At 41.5% G+C, this 19,505-nt stretch overlaps 1 protein-coding gene across 4 annotated transcripts in view; it reads left to right on the top strand.

The window, feature by feature from the left end:
- LOC140191055 (zinc finger SWIM domain-containing protein 5-like) overlaps nt 1-19,505 on the top strand; it is a 171,751-nt gene that overhangs the window by 134,528 nt on the left and 17,718 nt on the right. For 3 of the 4 annotated variants that reach the window (XM_072248130.1, XM_072248126.1, XM_072248129.1), the window contains 5 exons: nt 6,810-6,998; nt 10,195-10,356; nt 11,781-11,927; nt 12,626-12,763; nt 14,957-15,217. In XM_072248130.1, coding sequence (XP_072104231.1) covers nt 6,810-6,998; nt 10,195-10,356; nt 11,781-11,927; nt 12,626-12,763; nt 14,957-15,217 — 897 coding nt within the window. The remainder of the gene's footprint in view (nt 1-6,809; nt 6,999-10,194; nt 10,357-11,780; nt 11,928-12,625; nt 12,764-14,956; nt 15,218-19,505) is intronic. The other variant, XM_072248127.1, reaches the window with a different exon arrangement.

Genomic DNA, 19,505 nt, shown 5'->3' with positions numbered 1-19,505 from the left:
GCAGTCCAGTGCCAACTTCAGTGCCCATGCTCAGCTCCCTCTGCATTGCTGCCCAGTGTGACTTTAATATTAACAATGAGGGCATTTGCTGTCTCAGTATGTGATTTGCTATTTCAACACTTGTACCTTGGGCTGATCTGATGCCAGGACATGATGTTTTCTGCTGCCATCCATGTTTCACAAAGTCCACTGTTAAACTGCGTGGTTCTCATTCTCGAAGAGGGCAGAGTTTATTATCAAAACATCAGTTATAATCTATATCTGTACCTGGCTGGAAGCCCAAGAAGTTTATTTGTCATGTACATCAGGAAAGCACTAGATCCTTTTTCAAGATAATGCTATTCAAGGACATTAGTGGTGATGGATAATTTCTTTATCCATCAAATCTCATTTTCATAAGCTCTGCTTGCACTTATTTTTATTTATTTAAAGATAAAGCACAGAATAGCCCATTCCAGCCCTTTGAACCGCAGTGACCCTCAACCCCTGACAACCCTGACTTAACCCTAACCTAATCACTGAACAATTTGCAATGACCAATTAACTTGCCCTGTATGATGCGCCTTTGGACTGTGGGAGAGAACAGAAGGATACACGGTTAGGATGTATCTATTCCGTAAGAGGATGCCAGAATTGAACTCTAAACTCCATCCCGAAACTTAATCATGTGTGAATCACGGTTCTGCCACTGACAAGGAACTGTCCTCTGCTCTGTACATTCCTTGAATCTGTCCTGTTCTGGTTGCTGAAGTGACAAAAGTTCAAACTGCACTCATCAAAGTATGTTTTGCAGTATGTAACCTTTAGATTCGTGTCCTTACAAGCAGCCAGAAAACAAAATCCCAAAAGAATCAGTTTTAAAAAAAAAACTAACAAGCGGTCAAACACTCAATGTGCTGGGTGGGTGGGGGGAGAGAAAAAAATTAGAAGAGATGTTCTGTGCAGCAGGGCACATGAATCACAAAGACTATGCCTCCCTCCCCCCCACATTCCCAGGATGCTGCTCTACCTGCTGAATTCTTCCAGTAGTTTTTCTTTCGTGTGGATTCGGAAAGTTTAGATCCCTTGATGCCAGGGTTAAGGATGACATTCTTTAGCTTGAGGGAAACTTGGAGCGAGGCAGATTGGCACAGGTTTGGTGAGATTTGAGATGAATGCCAAGATAACAGTGAGAAATGGATATCAATTCATGGGGTATAGGCATCACTGACAGAAGCTGCTACTCTGGGATGGACCACCTTCATTGGGTTGGGGCCAGTGCCTTTGTGAACTGAAGAACTGGTGGTACAGAAGGAGAGGAAACCATGTTCTGAAGAGGGGAATTTTATAGATTTAAATAGAAAAAATAAGGCAGTGTTAACTGGGTAATGATAAGCAGAGTATATTGGACTGGCAATATAAACTAAGCTATATGTCAACTAGGATCATAGAAGAAAATATGATTTTTTAAAAAATGTAATATTAAAATCCCTTTAACTAAATGAGTACAACATTCATAATTAATGATTTAGTAGCCTTTATGAAGTTTATAGTTGCTTGTGGGAGTTATTCCAGCATACTTTTACAAGTGAGCAATATGAAAAGAAGATGGCATACCTCTGACTCGAGTATTTGAAGTGAGCTTACTCCCTTTACCCTGCTTTAGTGGCAGCGATCAATGTTGTCTGAAGGAAGGTGAGTGGGGTTTGACCCAGGCGTGATGAGAAATGTCTAGTGTCTTCTGCTGTGCTCTCAACTCTCTTCCCTTCTTCACACCCCATGTGGGAATGCCATGCCTCTGATTTCCAGTTCTTCCTGCCAGCACAGGAGATTAGGAAACCAGATTTATTTTTGTTAGCCTGCTGTCAAGTTATTATGTTAGCTGCTCGTTTGGAGAGTGCACAGCCTTAATTTCAAAGCATTTATTTCAAGCCTTGGTCCATTAGAAATTCATTTCTAATCTTGTGCATTTTGCTTTGTGTGCATGTCCAGTGAATGCACTGGCCTTATTCAAGAGATGGTGTTAATGGGAAGTCTGGGGGTCAGTTTAAAAACAAAAAAGTGGTGAGAGGACTCCTAATGATTTCCTTTCAAATCTTCCATGAAGTGTAAAGGCAAGAAAAATTCCAGCATTCCAAAGAGATTTGAACTGGTACTGTATATACATGGACAGGAAATGTTTAGTGGATTATGGGCCCAATACAACCAGGGCAGTTGGGCAATTTAGTCTGCATGGATAAGTTGGGCTGAGGTTGGTTCGATGCTAAATGGCTCTGGCTCAATCATGGATTACTGTCAAATGTATTAAGGGTTATGGATAACGCAGGTGCATTAAGTCTCATAGAATGCAAGAACAGGCTTATTGTACCTTAGCAACACAAATGCTGGAGGAACTCAGCAGGCCATGCAGCACCTATGGAAAAGAGCAAACAGTTGATATTTTGGGTCTAGAACCACCTTAAGGATTGGGACTGGAAAGCAGAGGGAGAAGTCAGAGTAAGAAGGTGGAGGGAGGGGAGGAAGAAGTACAAGTGGCAGGTGATAGGTAGAACTGGGGGAGGGGATGAAGTAAAGAGCTGGGAAGTTGATTGGTAAAGGAGAGAAGGCAGGAGGAGGAAATCTGAAAGGAAAGGGGGAAATGGAAGAAAGGGAAGAAGGAGCACTGAAGGGAGGTGATGGGCAGTTAAGGAGGTAGGATGAGAGGGGGGAAATAGTAATGGGGATAATAAAAGGGCAATTACCGGAAGTCTGAGAAATCTGTGTTCATGCCATCGGGTTGGAGGCTACCCAGACAGAACATCAAGTGTTTCTTCTCCAAGTTCCTTTTATCTCTTTTACCAATCAACTTTTCAGCTCTTCACTTCACCCTACCCCTCCCCCTGGTTTCACCTATCACTTGCCATCTTGTACTATTTCCTCCCTTCCTTCCTTACTCTGACTTCTCCCCTTTCTTTCCAGTCCTGAAGAAAGGCCTCAGCCCGAAATGTCGACTATTTATTATTTCTTTCCATAGCCTGACCTGCTGAGTTCCTCCAGCATCTGCAAATTTTCTCATGGCTATGGTACCTTAGGATGTAGGTCTTCATTTAGCTTACTTCCCATGTTCCTACAATGTGCCCTGGTCTCCAGCTTTGCACCTTTAAAGTGGAGGCAGCTAAGAAAATGCTACAGCCCATTGATGAATTATTTTAACAATGAGCTGAAGCTTTACTTAGTATTATCTGCATTCTTTCTCCATTGAGAATAAAATATAACAATGGAATTCATGTTAAGTTGATTTAATTGGCAAAGAAAATTGATTATTACAATTAACACACATCAAAGTTGCTGGTGAACGCAGCAAGCCAGGCAGCATCTCTAGGAAGAGGCACAGTCGACGTTTCAGGCCGATACCCTTCATCAGGACTAACTGACTTCCTTCAGTTAGTCCTGACGAAGGGTCTCGGCCTGAAACGTCGACTATACCTCTTCCTAGAGATGCTGCCTGGCCTGCTGCGTTCACCAGCAACTTTGATGTGTGTTGCTTGAATTTTCAGCATCTGCAGAATTCCTGTTTCATTATTACAATTTCTAAGTTCAGTCAAAGTGGTGATGTAGATGGGAAGGCAGTGAAAATTACATTCAACAATTTGGTAGGATTAAAATGTAAAATGAGCTACCCGTCATTATTGAAGTAAGTGGCAAATATAGTTGCGTCACACTCTTTAACAAGAACCAGTATTTGTTGAAGAACAGGGCTTGTGTTAGAAGCCCACCACACTGGGCTCTTAATAGGGCATTTGTTTTTGAAGTGACTGACAGACACAATTTGAAGGTGATTGGAGAAAACTATTGGGAGATGTCAGAGGTAAGCTCTTTGTATTGAGTGGTGGGTGCATGGAATGCCCTAAGGGTGATGGTAGAGGTAGATACATTGGGGGCATTTAAGAGACTCTTAGGTAGATGGGTGATAGAAAAATAAAGGGCAATGTGGGAGGGAAAGGTTAGATATTGATCTTGCGTCAGCACAACGTAGTGTACCGGAAGGCCTGTACTGTGCTGTAATGTTTTGAGTGTATAATGCATTTGCTTGGTTTAAGGTCATTGTTCATGTATTCTTGCTCTTCTATGAATATTGTTCATCCTACACAAAGTACTTCTCAGAAAATACAAGATTGTACTTACTGTACACAAGTATAAGAAGGACAGAATAATTCTTGCTACGGATCCAATACAGCACAAAGATGAGATAATGCAATAATTAAAATGCTATAAATTATAAAGTGGCACAAAGCTGTACATAAGGAGACTGATAAGAAGTAATAAAGTAGTGTGGAGTCAGTGAATGGAGGTGTTGATCAGTCTTGATGCTTGGGGAAAGTAATTGGTTTTTCAGTTCGGTGGTCCTGGCGTGGATGCTATGTAGCCTCCTCCCTGATGGGTTGGGACAAACAGTCCATGAGCAGGGTGGTTGGGATCCTTGAAGTTACTGGCCCTTTTCTGCTATCTTTTTGTAAATGTCCTTGAGGGTGGTGGATGTAGGTTGGTGCCAGTGATGTTTTGGGCAGTTTTGATTACCCCTTGTAGAACCTTCCTGATCAGCACAGTGCATTTTCCGGACCAGGCAGTGATGCTCTCTACTGCACACTTAGAATGACGTGAGTATAGATTGGCAGGGTTCGGCTCCCTTTAGCCTCCTCAGAAAACAGACGTGCTGCTGAGCTTTCTTGACTGTAGAATGTGTTCTAGGACGATGAGAGGTTGTGTGCGATGTGCACTCCCAGGAGTTTGAAACTGCTTGCAGTTTCCACTGCCGTGCCACCAATGTAAAGGCAGGTGTGAGTGATGCAAGTTCTTAAGTCAATAACCATATTCTTTGTCTTGATGACATCAAGGAAGAGGGTATTTGCCTGCACCAGACCTTGAGCTCGTATCATTGTTGGTGATGAACCCCACCACTGTCACATCATCAGTTAACTTGACAATGTGATTGCTGAGGTGTTTAGCTATGCAGTTGTGTGTGAGCAGAATGTACAGCAACGGGCTCAGCACACAGCCCTGCGGGGGCACCCGTGTTGATGGAGGGAGGAGCTGTTGGGCATTTTGGCCACTGTCTGTTGGTTCAGAAGTCTAACACCCAGTTGCACAGTGTTGTATTTAGATCAAGAATTGTGAGTTTATAACAAAGGTCTGTGGGACAACTGTGCTGAATGCTGAAATGAAATCCAGAAACAGTATTCTGACATAAGTGCCCTTGTTTTCTAGGTGTGGCAGGGCTAGGTGAGTGACAAGATTCTGTGGCATCTGTTGTAGAGCAGTAATCTGTTGCTGCATTTGGGCTAATTGTGTTTGAGCTGATGTAAGGTTGAATCAGCCTGTGTGGCTGAGATTGAACAGTGTAATAATGGAGCCCTGCATTCTGGTGCTTTGCATATTTCAGTGTCTAACATCAAGGAATGAGCTTGTGTTGAGTGTGAACTGAGGGCTGAGCCTGGAAATTCCCCTGTTACATGGTCATCAACCATATAAGAAGCAAGTGAGTGAAGCTTAAGCAACTAAACATAGAACTATTGATGTTTTGAGTCAGTGGCCTTTTGTCTGTGTAAAGATGATAACTAGCTTTGTTTTGAATTAACAATCTGGAGTTGATCTACAAAGCCAGCTTGAAATTGGTACTGCTTAAGATCTCTGGCTATGCTAACTATAGTCAAACCACAGCTTTCTCAACCAATTCAATCTCTAACACCAGAAGGAGTGCTATTGAAGTTTTTCTTTGTTACTGTAATGAGCATGATCAAAGTATTCTTGAATTGCTGCAGTCCAGAATTCTGTTAAATGTGTTACTGAACATTAAGCGGGAGAAAGATGTGAAGATGTTCCATCTCACAACACTTTTCCAGATTTGTTTTGTGCTGTTAGAATAGCAAATCTCTCCATTACTCTTTCAAAAAGTGTGTCATAGGAAAATGTGCACATAAGTGATTTGCCAGTTTAGTCACTATAGCTTGTTTGATGTCAATAAACAGCTGAGAAAACCAGGTCAAGTTCAAGTTTATTGTCATTCAACCATGTACATGTATGCTGCCAAACAAATCAATGTTCCTCTGGACCAATGTGCTCAAGACAGTACATATTGCCCTGTGTATGTACAGTACGTAGAGTCTATATGTACACCATACATATGCAGAGAATTAAACTAGATTTGAGATAACTCACACATGCCAGACATTAATATTACCACAAAAAATTAACGAATAATGAAATATATTCTAAAGGTTGACATTTAGCACAAGGTGAATTTACGATGATAAGTTTAAAAAATATAACTGGTGTTTCATAAGTGATGAGGCTTAGGTGGCAGGGAGTCAGTAGTCTCACAGCCTGGGGGCGGTGGTGGGGGTGGGGGGGAGCTGTTTCCCATCCTAACAGTCCTTGTTGTAATGCTACAGTACCTCCTGCCTGATGGTAGGGGTCAAAGAGATTCTGGAGTGAATGGAATGGATACTTGACAATGCCAAGGGCTCTGCATACGCAGTGCTTCTGATAAATATCTTAGATGGGTGGAAGAGAGACTCCTGATGATCCTCTCAGCAATCCTTGCAATTCCTGTACCAGACAGTGTCCTGACCAGACGGTGATGCACCTGATTAGGGCACTCTTAATGGTGATCCTGTAAAATTTGGTTAGAATGGTTTGAAGAGTCTTACTCACCAGTTAAGTTCCAGGGCACCACAGATTTCCCCCAAGGTAACATGCTGAACTTGCCCTATTGTTTACAGCGCAACATTAAAGTGGTTTGAGGTTTATTTTGGTGAGTTTATTTAGTTACTCATCTCTCCCTCTTCCCTTAGGTGCTCTCTGGGTATGTGTAGTACTGAATCCTCATTGTAAGCAGGAGGAGAAAGCTGGCTGGGTTGAGCTTCTCAAGAAGTGGAACAACATGGATGTCTGCCCACAAGAAGATGGTAACTATGGCAATCATATCAACGAAATACCTAGTATCACAGCTGGCATACAGCACAACTCAAATCGAAACCAAGGTATTTAACATGTTGTATTGGAAATTTCCAAAAAAAAATCACAAACATGTTTATTGCAATTTTCTATTCATCTTTTGAATTATAGCAATAATTGGAAAAAAGTGGCTTTTGCCATTTTCCCCTCTTTGAAATCTTGTTTTGTTCACACAAAGAACATGCGTCATAAGATGTTCCTTCTTGAGTCATTTAGTTAGGTCTTGCTTCACTTTTAAGGCTATCAAATATTCCTCAGTACTGACTGCAGTTACAGGGTCTATGTATGTGTGACAGAGGAGTTGTAGGAACAGCTGTGCTCAATAGCCATGCTTTCCAAGATTTAGTTAGGATTAAGAACCAGAGTCTCCTTTACCACCTCAAAGTCCTTTGTTTTACATTTTTAGTTTACGTAGGCATCTATCAAATGGATAGAGGAGATGCTTTGTCACATTTAATCATTGACCTGGGTTGTGTAGGTTTCCTTGTGACAGCTTACCTCCAATTATTTGTTTTAAATTATTGATTCTGCTTTCTAGTGCTTGAACTTTAGAGTAAGGCTGTCTTCATTGATTCAAGGTTTAAGACAGCATTGGGACTCAACTGGCTTCAAAGTTCAAAGTAAATTTATTATCAAACTGTGTGTTAGCATACACTACCCTGAGATTCATTTTCTCGCAGGCATTTACAGAAAAAAATGAAATACTATAGAATATTTTTGAAAAGTTGTATATAAACCAAGGCTGCCAAACAACCAATGTGCAAAAGAAAACAAACCGTACTCATAAATAATACTGAGAACATGAGTTGTAGAGTCCTTGAAAGTGAGTCTGTAGGTTGTGGAATCAGTTCAGAATTGAACTGAGTTAGTTAACCATGCTGGTACCGGAGCCTGATGCTTATAGGGTAATAACTGTACCTGAACCTAATGGTGTGGGACCCATGGCTCCCCTACCTCCTATCCAGTGGCATTAGTGATCTATGCTGAGGCAGTTAATTGTTTTTTAAATTTGCTAATATAAATCACATGAACAATAAATGTATGGTGTACAGTTTTTCAAACGTAAAGATGGGTTTCAGTGTATATCATGGGTAGATATGGTACATTAAACAGTCAGGGAGCAGTTAAGCTTTTAAAAAAACATGGTTTGTTAATTTAGATTCGAGGGCTACTAACTTCAGTGGTAGTAGGAGAAATAACTATCTACCTGGTATAGGATCAGAGGTTAGGCATGCACTGGGGACATGGCCACAGAATTAGGCCATTAGGCCAAAAATTCTGCTCCACTATTCCATGCCTCTCAACCTCATCCTCCTGCCTTCCTCTGTAACCCTTGACACCCTTACTAATCAAGAACCTGTCAGTCTCTGTTTTAAATATGACTAGGCCTCCACACCTGTTGGTGGCAATGAATTACATTGATTCAAATTCTTCCTCATCTCTATTCTAAGGGAATGTCCTTCTATTCTGAGGCTGTACCCTCTTGTTCTTGTATTACCCCTCTATTAGAAACATCCTTTCCACGTCCACTCTGTCTAGGCTTTTTAATATTTGATAGGCTTCAATATCATCTCCCAGTATTCTTCTAAAATGCAGTGAGTACAGGTAAGGAGTCATCAAATGCTTCTTGTATGTTAACCTTTTCATTGCTGCGATCATTCTCATGAACTTCCTCTCAACCCTCTCCAATGCCAACATATCCTTTGGCACATGGTGAGAAATGATTCATGGGGCAATATGCCTTTTTCTATTGAGTTTCATTCCTGTACAGCCATTCAGGTATTGAGTTTACTTTGTATTGGAAATCCAGTGACATTCACATCTTTTGAAACTTATTTGTGTCAAGAAATGTTGGAATGGGGGCTGTCTTAGTTGAATCTGTCAATGAAAACTTCATAGTACAAAGAAAAGGCACTTTAAGAATCCAAACTGCAGCAATAAGCTCTTCATTTAAAGATAATCTCTGCTCAAAGTTGTTTGAACTTTGCTACCACTTTCTCTTAATGATAGCTTAAAGTTCAAAGTAACTTGATTCAGTGGCTGTGGATGGTTGTGATTGCTAAACACAATAAAAATGCAGTTATTCTGCTGTGTCGAAACCTGCTTGATTGATATTGTGGAACGATATCCAGTTAAGGTGGTTTTGTGAAACTGTTTGTTTCCCTCCCACCTTGGCTATGTTAGGCTCGGTGTGCTGGAAATACTACCTGCTATTTGCAGGTTTGTACAGGCTGTGTGTGGGAACTGTACTGCCTCCACACGTTGTCGGCATGCAAGAACAGTTATCTTGTCATACTCGGCAGCCTGAAGTCTCTCGTCCAACCAGCAGTTTGACTTGCCTGCAAGGTTAGGCGAAGATGCTATCCAACAAAGTGACTCTTCAATACAGGACCCGACTGAACAAGTTTGTGTTTACGTATTTATGAATCACTTACAGGAGTGGCAGGCCGCAGGCTGGCATCTACTAAATATTTCAATGTCTTCCCAGGTTACAAATTCAATTTGGGAACATCAGGTTCTCAGTTAGAAACTGGAACTCCTCCCGGAAACCAATTTCTAAGCAGGATGTAAATCTAACCCTTTACCTATGTTAATAGGTGGCTTTAAAGAAGCTTTTTTTAAATTTTGGGTTTGCTTATCCATCATTCTAAAAGTTAAAAAGGTACCAATTTGCCCCACAATCTCCTGCTTTGCCCAAGTAATTGTCAACTAAGGTGGCTTCTGCAAGGTTATTTCAGTTCCGAGTGAAATAACAGTAATAAACTGCTACATTTGCTGTGCTGTTAGCCATTTGGTATTGGAATGGCAGAGAGAAATAGAACATAAGCCCATCATCAACAATTGCACTGAGTTCTTGGTTGTTAACTGAGAAAATCCTGGGCTGCACTCTGCTATTTTGCCCTTGTGGTACATGAACCACTGGAACGACCAGTCTTTGCCCCATAGAACTCAGTTAACAAAGCAGAATTTGGATTAAAGCTGCAATTTTAAGGTAAACTTGATTTCATAATGGAGAAGGGAAAAGGCATGAAATAATGTAGATTTTTACCTGTGTATTTAAGAAATAAAGTCGTCAATTCAATCAGGTTTAATATCAGTATACACTGCAGTAGGATGTAAATCCTGTTTCTGTTCACCTTTTGGAACTGAGAATTTTTAGTTGAGTGTTGTATCCATTTGGGAGGCTGAAATTCCACACTGAACTGCATGCTTCTCTCATAGTTGGATCGCGGAGAACTGTTTTTGTGCGTGCAATAGAAGCTTGTGGCCTGGACTGGAAAGACTGTCACTTGCGCAAAATTATCAGCAGTGACAATTATACCAACCAGTGGCACGATGGAGACCGATCGCTATTTGATTCTCAGGGACGGCCTCTTTGGCTGGGTATGTATGGCATCTTTGTAAACTAAAAAAATTGTGTACCAGTTGCTCTTTGGACTTATCCAATAACAGTTGCACTGAAAGGGCAGTTAATCAACTAAAGATGTTCAATACCAAGATCAGGTAAATAAAGACAGTTAACTTAAGTGCCTTATTGTTCCAAAAGGAATTAACTTTTCAAAGAAATCTTGGCTAACCCTTTAAGAGAATGTGATATGCTGTAGCTATGGATCATTTATATAACAGTCATTTCAACAAATTAAAAAATAAATATTGAACAGGACTTGTAGACTCAACATGAACACTCAGCTACTGTTTTAACATTGGCTGAGGTGAATGTTTGAAGCATATGCATGTATATTAAATTTACTGTAAAATTTTATTGCTATGTCTTTTACTCTTCCTCCTGAATCTCTCAGTCAATCTGTTGTATCTAATGCTGTTGTTGCAGTCTGTTAAAGTCCATACTACCCCCTTGTGACTTGGTTCCATCAGATATAGGAGCAGAATTGAGCCGTTTGGCCCATCAAGTCTGCTCTGCCATTCCATCACAGCTGATTTATTATCCCTCTTTAACCCCGTTCTCCTCACAACCTTTGATGCCCTGTCTAATCAAGAACTTATCAACCCCTGCTGTAAATATACCCAATGACTTGGCCTTCATTGCCAGCTGTGGTATTTCAGGGACACCACCTTCTAGCTAAAGAAATTCCTCCTCACCCCTGTTCAAAAGGGATGTCCTTCTATCCTGTGCCCTCTGGTCCTAGACTCCGCCACTGTAGGAAACATCCTTTTCATATCTGCTGTGTCTAGGCCTTGTAATATTTGATTAGTTTCAATGGCATCCCCTTATTCTTACAAATTCCAGCGAGAAAATGCCCAGAGCTATCAAATGCTGCTGTTAACCCTTTCATTCCTAGGGTAATTCTTGTGAACTTCCTCTGGACCCTCCTAAAATGCCAGCACATCTTTTAGATAAGGGCCCAAAACTGCTCTCAGTACTCCAAATGAGGTCTGCATTAAATCCTTAAATATTACTGTCCTGGCCAACCAGGGTTCCTAATACTGATTGTAGTAATTAAGTGGAATGCTGATTTCACATTGCCTTCCATTTTCTAGTTGTAAGGTCTTTCAACTTGGGTCAGTCGTTCATCTTTTGAGATTATAGCTCTTTTTGTGCCTGCATGATGAATGGTAATTTTATCTCCATGAGAGATATTGCAAATCACAGCTGAGTTTTGTTTCAGAAGCAAGTAGTGTTGGGAAGCTTCCATTGCTTGGCAGAAATTGTTTTATTTCATCTTGCATACTTTGTGTTGCAACATCTTTTTTCATTCCTTTCCTGATGTTTATGTAATTTTTGACTTTGTATTATAAATAATTTTGAAATGTTTTAAATTCCATTGCTGAAAACTTTAATTCTGCAGAGCACGTACCAACTGCTTGTGCCAGAGTTGATGCATTGAGGTCGCATGGATATCCCAGAGAATCTCTTCGCCTGGCTGTTGCAATTGTCAATACTGTCCGATTACAGAAAAAACGCCAGTTAGAAACATACAAGCACCAGAAGAAAGGTAAAGGGATCATAAGATGGTTCAGAGAAATGGTTGTGAGCTAACAAATGAGTACCAAGAGAACTTTAAGTGGCTGCAAAATTATTACTTTTGAATTTTAAATCAAGGTGAAGATTGAGGGCATCACAACCCTACATATTGAAAAAGCATTTGTTTCTGAATTGACACTTCACCAAATTGTGTTGTTACTGAAAGAAAATGAGTAATCTTGTGTGCACGCGCATACATACCATCTAATTGGGAAGTAGTAATGTGCTTTATAAACTTCTTTAGAAGCTGCCGTTAATGGCTGGTTTGATATGTAGTCTACTTTCAGCAAGTATCATAAACTTTGCTGCACACAAAATGCTCTGCAGGTTAGGCAGCTTCTATGGAGAGGAGGCCCCTCTTTTCTCTTTTCCTTTGGTTCACTCTTCTCTCCCGTAAGATTTCTCCAGTCCTGCCAGCTTGTATTCCTACCCTTCCATCCCACCTTCTTATTCTGTCTTTTACCTTCCCTTCCAGTCCTGATGAAGGGTCCCTGCCTGAAATGCCGACTTTATTTACCCTCCATAGGTAGCTCCTGACCACCTGAATTCCTCCACCATTTAGTGCATGTTCCTCTGGATTTCTAGCATTTGCAGAATATCTTGTGTTTATGGAAATATGCAAGGCTGCATGCAAAAGAATATTTTAACATTTCTTTTATTCTTATTCAGAGCTATTACAGAAAGGTGTAACCACCATTGCAAATCAGGAAGGTTGGGTCGGGCATCCTCTCGATCCGATTGGGTGTCTATGCAGAACATTGCTCGAGGCTTGCAAGATGGATGATGAGAGCTCAGTGTTATTCACAGGTAAATACTCCAGTCTTTTGAGAGTTGAAGTGTGAGCTTTGTTCATAACCACAAGATCATAAGTTATAAGTACAGGATTAGGCCATTTGGCCCATTGAGGCTGTTCTATCATTCCTTTGTGGCTAATTATTGTCTCTCACAACCCATTTCTCCTGTCTTCTCACCGTAACTTCTGATGCCCTTGCTAATCAGGAACCCCTCAACCTCCGTCTTACGTACGTATAGCAATAACTTGGCCTCCGCAGTTGTCCGTAGCAATGAATTACACAGATTCGCCACCCTCTGGCTAAAGAAATGCCTCCTTGTCTCTGTTCTAAATGGATGTCCTTGTATTCTGAGGATGTACCCTCTGGTCCTAGACTTCCCCAACTGTAGGAAATGTCCTCTCCATATCCACTCTATCTAAGCCTTTCAATATTTGATAGGTTTCTATGAGATCTCCGCTCATCCTTCTGAACTCCGGTGAGTACCATCCCAGAGCTATCAAACACTCCAAAGCTGTTAACCCTTTCATTCCTGGGATTATTTGCATGAACCTCCTCTGGACCACCTTCAGTGTCAGCACATCCTTAGATAAGGGGCCCAAAACTGATCTCAAAAACCTGTACGGTTATCTGCTTGAAGCAAGGCAATAAATGGGATGCCACAAGTGGCCTAGTTGGAGGATGTGTTTCGATGCTGGTGAGCAAATATATATCCTGTTTTGTGCTGTATCCATGCTGTGAAATGGACTTGATTGAAGGATAGGACCAATTGTCATATGAGGGGCACCTACAGGTGTGTGTTCTTGTCAAATGATTCCCAAAAGGAGAAGAAAAGGTTGGGTGTTGCTTTTCCAACCAACTGACGAGACTGCACAAGACCTAGGGAATGGAAAATTGGCAGTCAGTTATATTTCAAGTAATTTAAGACTGATCAAGTAGTCCCTCCATGTTGCAGCTACATCTTTCTTTCCATCTTTTAGTTATTAGCAGTCATGTAAATTTCTTTGCAGCTTATTAATGGAACAGACTCAGGTTTAATATCAGTGACAATATGTAGTGAAATTTGTTTTATGGCAACAGTGCAGTGCAAATAGTTGATTGGATGATCTGGAGTTCATCTTTTTAGTGAATGAAAGGTCTATTGAAGACTGGGATATGAGCTGTGCTTGAGATTGGTTTGCGTTCTTAGGCTTTTGCACCTTCCGCCCGAGGAGCGGAGAGAGTGTGACCAGGATGGGAGGAGTCCTTGTTTGTATTGGCTGTGATACAGAGACAGAGGGATGTGTACACTGAACCTGTGGGAAATCACTTGTGATTTGGGTGATGAGGTTAACAGAGTTCACAACTGTCTGCAATGCCTTGTGTCTTGGGCAGAGTAGTTGCCATACTGACCTGTAGTAGATTATAGAAGCTTTGAGGAATCAGGAATATAAGGATCAAACCAGAAAATGGTGCTTGAGAGAAAGAAGTCTGATCTATTCATTTTTTTAAAGCATCTTGGAAGACAATGCAGTGGTTGTGAGCAAATGTATTGATCCTCAAGTGGAGCTTCTCTGTTCTGACATATTTCCTACTGGAAATGATTCATGTAAGTCATTTGGATGTGAAAATTTTTAGCAGGAAAAGCCCAAGCCAGTTTGTTAAATACAAAATGTTTAGAAATCTGCACGGACCTCGATTTTGTTGGCTTTTAGGAAGTATGTATACCCACCCTTGCTCTTGTGTCATGGGTCTCTGCTCACATCCTTAGTTAAGTACTTGGATGTTGCTGTATGTTTGGTTGGAGATATTTCACTGTCCACTCCATGCACACAGTTTTATTTTTCTCACCTACGCATCGAAAGTCAGTGAAATGTGTCATTTGTTGGATTGTGTTGAGGACAGCCTGTTGCCACTGTTGCAGCACCAAGAGTAGCGTGCCAGCAACGCATTAGCCCAAACCCTTATGTCTCTGGAGTATGGGAAGAAACTAAAACGCCCAGAGGATATTCACAAGGTCATAAGGAGACGTACAAGCTCCTTACAGACGCTGCGGAATTGAACCCCAGTATTCCAGCTGTTGCTGCACTAATTATTGTGCTGCTCCTAACATTTTTCATTGTATTTATGTGAATGCCTTCTCCCTCTACTTCCATACAAGTGCACAAGTGATTGTTAAATTTTCTAACAGTGACTAAACTGGCCAAGTATGATGTTCTGTTGTTCCCAGATTCGATAAATGATATTCGCAAGCCAATCTATCAGCACTTTCCAGTTCCAGGCAGCAGCAACACCGGGGAGTCTTATTATGCACTTGCACTTGAAGTGGCACTAATAGGATTAGGGCAGCAGCGGCTAATGCCAGAAGGTCTGTATGCTCAGGACAAAGTGTGTCGGAATGAAGAACAGCTTGTATCGATGCTGTCACAAATGGAATTTGACGAACGGCTCGTTCAAGTATTGCGAAAGCAAGCTGTTTTATTACTGGAAGGTAAAAAAGATTTTAAGATATTTATTACTGCTTTATCAACATCTGCTCTTACCCCATCCTCTCGCCACCCTAAAGGGGATAGGTTCCTCTTGTCCTCACCTACCACCCCACCAGCCTCTGCGTCCAGCGCATAATTCTAGAAACTTCTGCCACCTCCAATGAGATCCTACCACCAAGCACATCCTTCCTTCCCCCACCCCCCACTTTCTACTTCCCCTGGGGATCGATCCCTATGCAACTCCCTTGCTCATTCATCCCTCCCCACAGATCTCCCCTCCTGGCACTTATCTTTTCAAGCGGAACAAGTGCTACACCTCCTCCCTCACTACCATTCAGGGCCCTAAACAGTCCTTCCAGTTGAGGTGACATTTCATCTGTAAGTCTGTTGGGGCCACTTACTGTGTCCGGTGCTCCCGGTGTAAGACTCAACGTAGATTGGGAGACTGCTTCGCCGAGCACCTACGCTCTGTCTGCCAGAACAAGCAGAATTTCTCGGTGGCTACCCATTTTATTCCACTTCCCACTTCCATTCTGATATGGCCATTCTTGAAGAGGCCACACTTAAGTTGGAGGAACAACACCTTGTATTCTGTTTGGGTAGTTTCCAACCTGATAGCATGAACATCGATTTCTCAAACTACTGGTAATACTCCCTACCCACCCTCTTCTTCCTTCACCATTTCTCATCCCTTTTTCCCTCCCACACCTTATCTCCCTGCCTGACCATCGCCCTCCTCCCCCCACCTTTCTTTCTTCCGTGGCCTTCTGTCTCTTTCACCAATCAACTTCCCAGCTCTTTACTTCATCCCTCCCCCTCCAGGTTTCACTTATCACTTGGTGTTTTTCTCTCCCCTCCCCTACCTTTTAAATCTGCACCTCAGCTTTTTTTTCCTCTAGTCTGGCCGAAGGGTTTTGGCCCAAAACATTGTCTGTATTCTTTTCCATAGATGCTGCCTGGCCTGCTGAGTTCCTCCAGAACTTTGTGTGTGTTGCTTGGATTTCCAGCATCTGCACATTTTCTCTTGTTTGTCATTCAATTCACCTCAGATCAGTTTAATTTTATTTACTTCCTGTTCTTAAAAAAAACAACTTTGAACATAACTAATTGCATGAATAATCTTGGAGAGGGGCATGTTGTTCCAGAATGTGGTTATAGGTGGCTTGTGTTTTTTGTGCAATTTGAGTCCCTGTGATATGTTGTCTTTACACTCTGTGTAAAGTGGAGATTTGGACCCTTCACTGCTTTCTGTCCGAAATTGGAGTTGGTGGATATGGGTCAAATTGTAGGAGATCCTGTTATACAGATTGGCTCAGAGTTTCCATTGCATAGAAAAAGCTCACTGAAGAGTTAACCTTTTAAAAACCGCACTTTCTGCTCTCTACAAAGGTCAATGTGGTTGCTTGGTGCAGTAGAACTTGCATGCACTTACATATGCTCTCCTGCATTTTTCATCATGTGATTCAATTTGTATGCATTATTTGGCCTTAATTTTGTTTTGCTAGATGTTAGATCAAATCTTCATCTGACCTCTACCCTGTGTGTATCGAAGTGTTGAGTGTGCAGTTTTGTAAAGCGCTCTTTGCTAGCGATATAGTTACTGCAGTTGAACAAAGAGAAAACACTCTCTGTACTGGAGGATACTTGTCTATGACCTTTCTGGCCACTTGATTTGGTTCTAGAGCTACACAAAAAATGTCAAACAAATCTGAAATCCAAATTGTCAGCAACAGGAACATACAGTGCTTTAAAGTGTTTACCTCCAACTATTTTCACATTTCTGTCTCAGTTTCTAAGTTGAAAATGTATTGAAGTAGGATGTTTTTGAGGCAATCTACAAAACAGTGTACATCATGTCAAATCAAAATAAAAATTCTAAAATCTGTCAACAAGTTACAAAAAATTAAAAAAAAAAGATTGAGGCGGGAAGTTCATGCCTTTGTAACTAGACTAACTTTCCTCAGGTGCAATACTGTATATTACCTTACCAACTCACCCAACTTGACGTAGAAAATTGGAGGATCACCTGAATAGATACCCCTCACTGTAAGGTCCAATAGTATGGTAGATTATCAACAGACCAAATCAAAATGAAGGCAAGAGTGCTTTCAAGGCAAGTCAGGGAAATGATACTAGTGCAGCACAAATCTGGGGAAAGGTACAAGACCATCTTGAAGGTACTGAACATATTTCAGAGCTCAGTGCAGTCTATTGTGAATAAGTGGAGAAAAAAATATGAATCCACAGCAGTGTGCCTAGGTCAGGCTGCCCCTCTAAACTTAGTTGCTGGAGAAGAATGGCACTTATAAGAGAGGCTACTGAGATGCCAACAGTCACTCTGTGTGAGCTGCAGAAGTCAGTGGCTACAACTGGAGATGAAGTACGTGGCTCCATAATCTCCAAGGCCTTGAATAAAAAGGGTATATTTGGAAAAGTGGCAAGGAAGAAGCTCTTAATAAAAAAGCAACCACAAACAAATAAACAAAAAACATATCCTTGCAAAAGACTTTGCAAACAGTCACTGTAAAGTTACTGTAAAGATGTTGGAAGAAGGTCTTGTGGCCAGATGAAACTAAATGGAATTTTTTGGCCTTGACACTAAGTGGTATGTGTGCGTCAGCCAGGTAACACCATCCCTACTGTAAAGTGTGATGGAAGCAGCATCCTGCTATGTGAATGCTTTTCAGCAGCAGAGACCAGAAACCCTGGTCAGGATTGATGGGTAGATGAACGCTACTAAATACAGAGAGATCCTGGATAAAAACCTGCTAACCTCTGCCAAAAACCTTAAACAGGGGAGGAAATTATTCTTTCAGCAGGACAATGGCTCAAAGCACACTGCCAAAGCAACCATGGAGTGGCTTCAAATGAAGAAAATTGATGTCCTTAACTGGTCCAGTCAAAGTCCTGACCTTGACTCAATCGAACATCTCTAGCCAGACCTCAAGAATGCTGTCCACTGCCATTCCCCAACTAACCAGGCGCACCTTGAGCAATTTTGCAAGGGGGAATGGACAAATCTTGCTCCATTATATTGTGCAAAGCTAGTAGAGACTTGTCCGGCAAGTCTGCTGGCTGTAATGGCTACAAGAGGTGTTTTAACCAAGTACTGAGTAAAGTACTTTTGAGCTGCTGACAATTGAGTTTGAGTTTTTAGTTTTTCATGCTTTACAATTTTCCCTGTTTTTTGGTCTTTACTGTGGAAAATGGAGCATGTGATTCACAAATAAAAATTCTCAGTTAAACTGATCAAAATCCCTAGTTGTAATATTCATTTATGTGAACAAAGGGTTAGGGCTGAATACTTTTACATATGTAATAGGTGTAGGCCATCTGGCCCATTGAGCCTGCTGTGGCGTTCTTAAGATCATCACTGTTCTGGCCGTAGACTCACATGTACCAACCTGCCTTTTTTCCGCCAATAACCTTTAATTCCCTTGCTATGAATTGAATTGACTTTATTTCTTACATCCTTCACATACATGAGTAAAAATCTTTACATTATGTCTCTATCTAAATGTGCAATCAAAGTAATTTATAATAAATAGAACAGTCAATGTACACTTAAATCAGTGAGAGTTCATCAGTCTGATGTCCTGGTGGAAGAAGCTGTCCCAGAGCCTGTTGGTACTGTTGCTGCGGTACTGTTTCCCAGATGGTAGCAGCTGGGGCAGATTGTGGTTGGGGTGACTCGGGTCCCCAATGATCCTTTTTTACACACCTGTCCTTGTAAATGTCCTGAATCATGGGAAGTTCACAACTACAGATGTGCTGGGCTGTCTGCACTAATCTCTGCAGAGTCCTGCGATTACGGGAGGTACAGTTCCCATACCAGGCTGTGATGCAGCCAGTCAAGATGCTCTCAATTGTGCCCCTGTAGAAAGTTCTTAGGATTTGGGGGCGCATACCAAACTTCCTCAACCGTCTGAGGTGAAAGAGGTGCTGTTGTGCTTTTTTCACCGTATAGTTAGTGTGTACAGACCACGTGAGGTCCTCAGTGATGTGGATGCTAAGGAACTTGAAGTTGTTTACCCTCTCAACCCCAGATCCATTGATGTCAATAGGGGTTAGCCTGTCTCCATTCCTCCAGTAATCCACAACCAGCCCCTTGTTTTTGTGACATTGAGGGAGAGCTTTTTCTTGACACCGCTGTGTCAGAGAGATGATTTCTTCCCTATAGGCCACCTCATTATTGTTTGAGATAAGGCCAATCAAGGTAATGTCATCAGCAAATTTAATTAGCAGATTACAGTTGTGGGTGGCAATACAGTCGTGCAAGAATCTGTCTTA

The sequence above is a fragment of the Mobula birostris genome, chromosome 32 (genome assembly GCF_030028105.1).
Source record: "Mobula birostris isolate sMobBir1 chromosome 32, sMobBir1.hap1, whole genome shotgun sequence".
NCBI lineage: Eukaryota > Metazoa > Chordata > Chondrichthyes > Myliobatiformes > Myliobatidae > Mobula > Mobula birostris.
This window is presented reverse-complemented; position numbering and strand designations above follow the sequence as displayed.